Below are 10,661 nucleotides of genomic sequence, written 5' to 3'. Positions count from 1 at the left end.
ATTTTAACGCAGAACTTAAAGATGGAGAGTCTGACACTAGTTTTCGGTGGAGACTAGAATATATGCTGCATGATGTCATAGTAATTGCCATTTGGATCCCTACTCTAAAATTTAATTGTTAAAACATAAATTTTGTCTTTGTTTTTGTCTTCATTGAGTCTTAAAAGTCAGACTATGCATAAATATTATACCATAAGGTCATACTAATCCAAGTACCACAGAGGTGAAGGCTACCACAAAGACCAACTCTTCGTGGAAGCGGAGTCTGTTTTGGTGTTAGACACAAAATTAGAAAATAGGATATCCAGACTTGGGAAGGAATCTAATTGGATAAAGTACTACAACAGTTGTGTAATTCAGCTTCAGGTGGTACTGGTCATGGCACTGATCACAAGGAGAATGGACAAAAGAAAGATTAGTATAGTAATAAAAAAAGGTCCATCAAGGTCAAGGCCACAATGGGATCAGGTTAATAACCAGTGTCAAAGTCAAACTAAAGGTAAAAAACAAACAGGTAGGGATTTCTACGGGTGGTCGTAAAGAGACCTGCGGTGACAAACATGAAGGGGGTTTCTACGGGTGGTCGTAAAGAGACCTGCTGGATACAAACAGGAAGGGGGTTTCTATGGGTGGTCGTTAAGAGACCTGCGGTGACAAACAGGTAGGGGTTTCTATGGGTGGTCGTAAAGAGCCCTGCGGTGACAAACAGGTAGGGGTTTCTATGGGTGGTCGTAAAGAGACCTGCGGTGACAACCAGGTAGTTTTTTTATTGGTGGTCGTAAAGAGACCTGCGGTGACAAACAGGGAGGGGGTTCTATTGGTGGTCGTTAAGAGACCTGCGGTGACAAACAGCTAGGGGTTTCTATGGGTGGTCGTAAAGAGACCTGCGGTGACAAACAGGTAGGGGTTTCTATTGGTGGTCGTAAAGAGACCTGCTGGATACAAACAGGTAGGTGTTTCTATTGGTGCTCGTAAAGAGACCTGCGGTGACAAACAGGTAGGGGTTTCTACGGGTGGTCGTAAAGAGACCTGCGGTGACAATCATGAAAGCCAAAGTGTATTGGAAATGATAATTAGTGTAGCAAACGATGTACTGTTACTCTCAGAACCAGGAAATGAGGGCACTAGTGGACAGTGGATCTATCAGAGACTGCACACTGCAGTTTTGAACAATCAACCTACAATGTAAACAACTCTGTAGTATGGAATATCTATGTTTAGAGGTTTATGTTGCGGATTGTTCAAACTTAATTTACTTGGGGAACATAGAGTGCATCGTGCGGGTCCCTTTTTGTAATGACATCGATATGGCCGTCCCAGTACCTGTTGTCCCTGACACCCAGTACAACGAGAGTTTTCCTATCATAGTAGTGACAAATATTATCAGGCTGTGTAAGGGATTAGTTTAGTTCATTTAAGTAGCGTTATAGGCATGGATCATTCGAGGGACATATGATTCCCAGTCTTCCTTTTTCTATACTGCTGACATGTTAAGGATAGTTTGGTTAATCTTTTATGTGGAACCATTTCCCATTAGGTCCTAGTTTTCCTGACTCCAGCAAGGGATATGTACACATACCAGGTATACGTCATACACATATGTATACACATAAGAGACACAGGTTATACACATATTTATACACATAAACAGGTGTATGTCAAACACAAATGTATGCACACAAAATAAGAATACGCCATACACAAATATATACACATTGACAGGTTTACGTCATACACAAGTGTTTGTACACATACCAGGCATGCGCCATACACATAGATGTATTCACATTAACAGGTAAGCATGATATACATAGAGGTTACACAACGAGTGGTTGTTGAGTATGGTATTTATTTCACTCTCGTCAGTTAATTTTCAAAAGTTACAGAAAGACACTCGCTTTAGAGTGTCTTTCTGTAACTTTTGAAAATTAACTAACGAGAGTGAAATAAATACCATACTCAACAACCTCGATTAGTGTGATCTGTTAATTTCTACCACAATCTCAGTCAGAAACAGCTGGAGTATTTCTTGATTTGAATAGCATACACACATTTTGTTGACAAGGCTGACGTATTGATATGACCCATATGTAAAAAGTCACTCATTAATATTCAAAAATTCTTTAATAAACAAACGTACACGTGGTACACATGTGTATACACACAAACGTATACGTGGTACACATGTGTATACACACAAACGTATACGAGGAACACATATATGTGTACACTCAAACGTATACGTGGTACACATATTAGTGTATAGATTAACAGGCATACTTATGACACATGGGTACACAAGAGCAACAGTAATGGAGAGAGAAAAAATCACGAGTCCTGATCCTGAATTCATAGTGCTATTAGACGTTTAGGTAGCTACGATGTAGTTATCGTATTAAATTTTCGTGTCGTCATTTCCGTATTGCGTATCAGGCATTCCATTACCGTAGTGTAAATTATAGTCATACCGGGTAAACAATAGTACACGTGCGTGACGTGTTAAACACCCGATATCGAGACTTAACTTGGAAATGTGTAATCACACGTACTTCAGAAATAAAGCTTATGATACAAAGACATTAATTAACTCACGGGAAAACACTGACATACGATCAGACGACTTAAAGAAGGTCGTATATGAGGCGCATGGAATGCAGACTGATGTGTTTTGTTTACCGCCCTCACCTGTACGTATCACGTGCTAACAGTAGTTCACAAGCTCTTGCATTGGTCGCTACGACTTTTGTTGTCGAGCGAGTTACGCTCTGTCAGATAAATCGGTTCACAAATGCAATTACAATAACTCTGTGAAAATAGTGGTTTGTCAAATATCAAGATCCCTATAAAATGCAAGTGCATGTGCGTGCACGTAATAACGGCATACCATGCGATAGCCTATGGTTACATATTTATATATATATGTACCTGACATGTTAATATACCATGCGTAAGCAGGATATGGAATGATATCCAAAGTGTACATGATTGAGAGTAATTTTGTTCCTTAAAAGAACAGTAAATTGACAATTAAATATAGTAATTTAATTTATTTCCGTCGTTTTTGGTATATTAAATAAAATCAGTGTCATTGTGTAAATTCTATCTCTCGCAAAAAGTTCCGATTTTTTTCAAGGTAGACAACTCTCATCAGGATCAAAAAAATTGTAAAATGTAAAATAAATTAATTATAAAGACTTTGTGTGTATTTGGTTCAATTTTTCACTCTTTTTGTATGTAACTATGTGTCCTGTTTGATTTTGGCTTGTATTTAGTAACTTTTATCCATATAGTTTCAATAAAAAACGCTTTTTGTAACATGTTGTAGATATTTTATGATAAATAAAATATTTGTAGGGTTGATTAGCAATGTTTCTTTTCATTATTTTATTGTTGTAATAGTTTTGAACATTGCCAGACGCTCAAAAAATGTGAAAGTGTTGAATTTGACAAAAATTCAAATTTTCGGTATTTGTTACAAAAAAAATCTCCAGTTTATCGGAATGCTTAGATTTTCATAAACTCATCTCTACATAGTGACATTACCATTATGTGAAACTTTCATTAAATTCTGCTGGCTTATTGCGCAAGGGTGGAGCCTCCTTAAACCAGCGTATTGCGGACAATTTTCAAGTGTTCTTTTTTCAAATGACAAAGTAAAAAATCCATTCTTATCATATCAGGAACAGATATAAATTTATTTAATAACCTGATAGCAAATACAAAAGATGTCCCTTTAAAAACGTCTCGGTGCATGAACATCAACGCAAACATTGACTGAATAATTAAATGTTCAATCCTACTCGCCCTACCTTTTACTGTTAACATATGGCGAAACTGATGATGTCTCTTCAGGTTGTTTTTCACAAAACAAAAATGCAAAAATACAAGAAATACTCAGGTTGTTTGTCTCTAAGTGACTTCTTCCTATACCAGTAAAGGTGCTGATATCACACCCTGCTACATGTAATTATAAGTTCACACAAATCGTATTAATAGAACCGTCCATGCTTGTATATTATACAATTATGGACTTTTGTGCTGGTGAATATGATGTGATATGAACCTGAAAGAGAGATATTAACTTAGGCGAAGCCGAGGTCAATATTACTCTTTCAGGTTCATATCACATCATATTTACCAGCACAAAAGCCCATAACTGTTTTATTATATGATTCAGGCTATATTTAGAAATCGATATTCACCGGATAACCAGTCTACGTGAGTTTTTGAGGACTGGTCACGTGTATAGGATCTGACCAATGTGATTGCGAGAAATGATCATGCATATAATATTACACGTCTAGGCCAGGGCTGTTGACGTCTAGCAAATATACACCTAAAGTTAGTGTGATTTAGAACGACCCAAATCATGACCCGTGTTTATCACTTGCCCTTCCCTATTAGCATGTATATCTCAAATGTAACTGGTCAAACTGTTTATGAGTCATTTTACAAAATAAAAGGTTTTGAATACTTTTTAAACAAAAAAAATAATAATACCAGTTATGGTTTAAGGTATTGTCAACAAAAAGGGTACTACATTGTACATTTATGTCTGGATTTAGTTCTAGGTGTTGCGCCATGATGAAGTTAAGTCAGCTCGACACTGTGCGATACATTACATTAATTAATGTAATGAGAAATGAAATTAAACTGTACAGTGATTATAGACGTCAGGATACAATTATTCGGTGACATATTTGCATTAAGAGTTCACTATTTAATCATTGACAATCATGATAAGATGTTTGTCATTGTTAGGAAGGTTCATTTTTATCGCATATCACGTGATCGTGTCGTCTCTTCTTGTCAAACATTGAGTATAGCCATATAAGGACGTTCTATTTATAATCAATTGCACACATACATGTACTACCTAAGTTTGCACTTTGATGCCTAAATCAGTGCAAATATGTACACCCGACCGACAAGACATCCTTATTTGGTGAAGTAAACTTCAACCTTTCATTTCAAAGCCGACTCTGTCATGTACAATTATAGAACGTTACAGTCATAACCAAGGATAATCAGCATTTCGAAATATCTTATATAGGTAAAAGTAAGGACAGTCGCCGAATACAGTTACCCTGCATGGTAGTATCGAAGCCATTTGCTCTTTTGTAACGGGAGTGTATACACAAAAGTCAATGCATTAATTAGAAATCATGATGGAATCAGACGACGAATCCAAACCTCTTTTAGCAGATAAGGGGTCTTCAACTCAAGATGATGATGAATCAAAAAACACAAAACCCGCGTAAGTACTTATCAATATACGTGAACTTATTATTGTTTTTATTCATTTTTCCACATTTATACAATTAATTGATTTTGAAATTTTGTATGTATATACCTATCTATGAGATGTGTAGTAAGTAGCTCTGTAAAATATACACCTAACGTAAAACAACGTTTTAAATACAAAGTATAGCTTAATCATTCACCCACCCCCTATAAATGTTTCATTCATAGGTGGTTTACAATATAATCTATATAATCAGTAGGGATATCTAAAAGAACGGTCACACAATTACTACATATATAAGGTGGTAGGTACGTGTTGGAGTGTACACAGAGCTCTTGTTACACGGGTATGTTAATGTATCTGTACTTGAATTCAGGAATAATTACTAGTTTGAGATTATGTATACGCAAATGGTAAACCTATTATGATCTTTTGATAAGAGCATGTACGTACATGATGAGATATAACCATGCCACTAAGATTACAAAGGTGAAAAGGGTCATTTCAGTAGAGGCACGGCAGTTAGGTAATATTTTGGACAGGAAGTTGTAAAAAAGAATGTCGATTCTGTTGATAGCATACAAGAAAACTATAACTTGTTGTACATTTTAATTGTAATGACACACACATTTTATCAAACTAATTTTGTATAGTCATTACGCTATATAGTTCTCCACGCATTTGTTTAAAGTTGGTGCATTCGATGATAAAGTGTTGACTGTAAACGGTTGGTCACTAGACTGCTAATAAGGTTGGTGATTATTTCGTAAAATGTAAGCAAAACTAATGTAGGTATGGCATATCCGTATTCAACAGAGGTCAAATTCCTGTCTGCGGTCACGTCTACGTGTTCAGCGAATTACTGATTCTTAATTACTCGTGACCAAGGTTGCCAATTCGTTTAAACAAAAGTCACCGTGAAAGGTGTAATAGTTATCGGTTGAACATCATTTGCAGTTAAAGAGAAATATTTAAAATGAATTTTAAAGAAAACAGATATTGGGATTTAAAGAAAACGTTGATAGCTAGCGACCGATATGGCTAATATATTAATATTGATTTTAACTGCACGTTATCGAACGTCAATGTTGGTACAGACGGATGTGTATTATACACGGTGATATCAGTGTGCAAGTAAGGTACTCATGAAAGTTTTCAGACATTATATATTCATATACCATTCAAAATTAGGTACAGATCCTCTGTTAAATTATCTCCACGTTACATGTCATCAGCGATACAGCCATGTTGTACATATAAACACTGTTAAATAAGGACGGGTGTATTGCCCTTGTACGTTAGCAATTACATCATACTTACTGACTGTCCTCGGTCTTCATTACCAGATGCTAACAGCAATCCACGGATATTATTTCGTCGTGTAGACTTTTTATGCAAGTGAAATTTGGTGTATGCACAAAGCTCCAGAGATTGAACATGTACATTTACATTTCTGTAAGAAATTACTAAAAGTGAAGAAATCGGCCAATAACAACATGGTATATCTTGAATTGGGACGATTACCTCTAGTTTGTATGAGAAAAATTAGAATGATAAAATATTGGTTTAAGATCTTAAAATCTTAAATTTGTATCATTTCCACTTCCTATAGATTTTTATTAAAATGTTGTAGTAAAAAATGATTTCAACTGGGCTAAAGCAGTAAGAGATGAATTGAATAATCTAGGTCTTAATGATGTTTGGTTAAATCCACGTATTTCTCAGCAAAATGTGTTATTACCATTGATAAAACAAAGAATTTTTGATCAAGGCATACAATCCCTTAGGGCCTCAATGGAAAACTCTCCAAAATGTTTATTGTATAAAAATATCATTGATTTCGGAGAATCATTACAATTTTACCTCACCAAATATATACCAATGAAATATCGCATTTGTTTAACTCGAATCCGTACATCTACACATTCTTTGGCTGTAGAAGTTGGAAGGTATAAAAATATACCTAGAGAACGTAGATATTGTAAACAGTGTAACTTCCCCTCTGAAGTAGAGGACGAATTTCATTTTTTATTAGTCTGTTCTAAATTCCAAAATCTCAGATCACGTTTTATCAAAAGCTATTATTGGAAAAAAAACATCTGTGTTAAAAGTCGTCCAGTTATTGAGTGTCCATAATATTAAAGAATTGTGTATACTAGGAAAATTCATCTATGAGGCAAACAAATTAAGAGTATTATAATGGAATATGATTGCCTTCATTATCTGTACATTGTCCATGATTTGTGTATAATATGTATTGTATACTGATTGGCCAATGGCCTAAAGTTCGTATAAAACTTGAAACTTAACTGTGATAACCTGTGCTCACCCTGAAGACAAGCCGACGAAACGCTATCCGCTGAACTAGGTTATAAAAAAAACTCACGGTTTCAAAAAAAGAATTGTTCAGTATAACCTGCTTAATAATGGCATTGTAATGTTGATGAAAACAAAACAATTGAGAATAAATCGTTAACACTCAAAATATATTTTGACTGTGTATGCAATCAGTAAATAAACTAAGCATCCAAAGAGCTAATCAATCTGTAGAGCTTTATGAGTGACGATTTATAATGTTCAGACTGCTGTAGGATGTTCAGTGTCCGAGGTTAGCGAGGTTAGCGAGGTAAGCGTGGTAAGCGTGGTTAGCGAAGAGCGGGCTCATCGTGTATATGTAATGATCATTGCTGGCCATAGGAAGTCCAGACAAACAGACCAAACTAATGTGACCCTGTAGTTGGAATTGATTCCTGCACAGTTTACACGAAATAGTAGTTAGAGTAAGTTTGAGTTATTTATAAAGGATTTCGTAGGCACATTTCCCCTGTGTTGTATTTTTAACGTGTTCGGGACACTTTGGACATGTTTTGTTTTACCTTTAGTAGCACTGATGAATCCCTATTGGACGAGACAGTAGTATGGTGCAGTAAAATACCTGTTTAGTTTAGCTTCCTCCATAATAGATATGTTAGATAGGTACTTCCTTCTTCGTCTTTCTACGGGTAACTGTAAGGTATCAATACTCACACTACTGGTTACACATAGACACTTTTGTATACAGGCACTTTAGAATATAATTAGATTGACATATTATGGTAAGGTAAAAAATGAAATAGATAGTATACTCAAATATACGTCTATATATAACATGTTAACAGTTGCGATTCACTGTCAATAAGGAATATCTACACGATGACCTATATATTAAACCATCCTTATGTTAGATTAAGTCATGAAATTCAAAATATTATATTGCTACAATCGAGAAGTACTTTAACATAAACTCTTTTCATGTTATGCACTTTGCTGGGTCTTACACATGTCGTCATTCTAATTTTAACAGCTTACTCATTGATCACGGTGAGTAACAAAAACGTTTGAGCTGGATATTGCTTAGGTTTAACACGATAGCGCTGGAGGACACTGGGCCAATACACTACTGTTATCTTACACGTGTATACAAGGTTACAACTTGTCTTTTGATAACACACATGCGTTATCATCGATTTATCACGGAATTGCCAAATAAATAGAACTCGGTGTATACCCCCAAAAAAAGTGTTAACACATTTGTTTCACATAATAGAAATGTTTATTCAAGTATTCGACAAAATCACAGCTATTGGCAGGTACATTTAAATATATCGGTTTACATATGGCCAATTAAAACCAAAAAAAACTGTCTAACATGGTCATTTGGGGAACAACATGAACACACACTAAATCGGAATAAAGCTGTCTCAAAAGGCCACATAAAGGACAAGATAGAAATCAAAACACAATTCATCTTGATTTTACACAAAAACTAGTTTTCTTGAAGGGCATTGGCTTTCCGCATTGCTATGGGAAAATTATCATATCTCCCGTCAAATCCAGGAAATTATGTAGGTCTACGATCTAAAACACAGTCAATATTTCGTCCTTAATCACTTGGTTCAGTGAAATCTGTTAGGGGGAAACAAGGCCCTGATAACTACCGTGACATCACTTTATAGTGAACTGTTTCCTGTAGAACATCCTGGCTAAGCAATGAACTGTTTCGACAAACGTATCTATAAAAATCAATGTATCAATTCAACTTGATGTAATCGTGCAGCAAAATGGTATCAGGTGTAGTATTTAGATGTCACATACTCAATTAAACACACACACAGTTAAGGAAAAGATCATCATTTTCTTATACAGAGCAGCATGTTTTCATTTTATATTTTAAGGATCGAAAAAGTCAACATCAAAATCAATCAAAATAGGGGAGAATATGAACTAAAAAACAATTCAAATGGAGACCCTTGTAAAAGTACAAGGATAATGCGACCAGGTGTTCCAGAAGGATAGGCGTCTTCTGCTTCATCGAAGACACCCGCCATGTAAATTGTGATCATATCAAAGTAACGAACCGCCTCATCCAAAGATCTCGAAAGACCTTCCTCACCTCCATTCCGACAACCACCCCCTCCCTCACCCACATCTGCTACCGAAGAATACATGCAAGATGTATCGCATTAGCGGTTTCGTCGTCGTTCGTCCATATTATTGAAATTATTTAAGGGAGAAAAACAAAAACATTTTTAAAAGAAATTTGAAAAACGTTATATCTACTAATGAATGATATGAAATAATGTTACATTTGGTGTTTTGCGATTAAATATAACTTATGTCATAGAAGGAGAACTAAACATTATTACAATATATTTTTATCCGAAGCCGAAGGTCGTGCACACCACTTTAGCGTGTGTCATTGATACAAGTCCTAGTACAGATAACCGATATACCTATATATACTTGACCTACTATAATATGCCCTGGTCTCAGTTTATCTAACAACTGTTCCCCGACCTCGAGCAATGCTTTCTAGTGGAAAAGCTACGGACACTTTTGTATTAATGGTTTCTGACCAACCAACACACGATTATGGTTATAGGGCGATGACCGTTGACTAGCTGTTATCATCAAATAGGTCCCTGTGCCCGCTTGTGACTGCGACCCGTCACATATATTAAAGTGGTGGTTAATATATGAGGTGTTGTTTATTGACGACGATAGTATTGCTGCAGAATATAATATTCAATATTGGATTACTGATTGACCTAACAAAAGTTGATAGTATAATTGACTTGTAGTAGATCAAGTTATCAAATTATTGCAAACATTTCTTAGGAAGTACTGGATAATTCTTTCCCTTTGTTATGTAGGCTTCCCTAGGTCTGTAGTTGATCTAAGCCTTCCGTATATCCGGTTCCTTAATAAGGAAAGTCCTTTGCTCTTGAGACGTTAAAAGCAAAGTAATCGTTTTTGAAAAGAGAAGCCTTTAAAGAAAACAAAACAAAAAAGCAAAATTAATATGAAGGAAACGAGCATGATTATTCACGCTATACAGGAAGGCGATGCTTAACTCTCAGACGTAACCTCAACACAT

At 35.6% G+C, this 10,661-nt stretch overlaps 1 protein-coding gene across 1 annotated transcript in view; it reads left to right on the top strand.

Moving 5' to 3' along the window:
* Positions 1 to 4,886: 4,886 nt before the first annotated feature.
* Positions 4,887 to 10,661, top strand: part of LOC110460013 (multidrug resistance protein 1-like) — a 90,366-nt gene continuing 84,591 nt past the window's right edge. Inside the window, exon 1 of the mRNA XM_021512704.1 lies at positions 4,887 to 5,257. Within this exon, the coding sequence (XP_021368379.1) occupies positions 5,166 to 5,257 (92 nt within the window). The 5' untranslated portion in view covers positions 4,887 to 5,165. The remainder of the gene's footprint in view (positions 5,258 to 10,661) is intronic.

Source organism: Mizuhopecten yessoensis, unplaced genomic scaffold (assembly GCF_002113885.1).
Source record: "Mizuhopecten yessoensis strain PY_sf001 unplaced genomic scaffold, ASM211388v2 scaffold10289, whole genome shotgun sequence".
Taxonomy (NCBI): Eukaryota; Metazoa; Mollusca; class Bivalvia; order Pectinida; family Pectinidae; genus Mizuhopecten; species Mizuhopecten yessoensis.
Note: the sequence above shows the minus strand (reverse complement) of the source record. Positions and strands in the feature narration are given on the sequence as shown.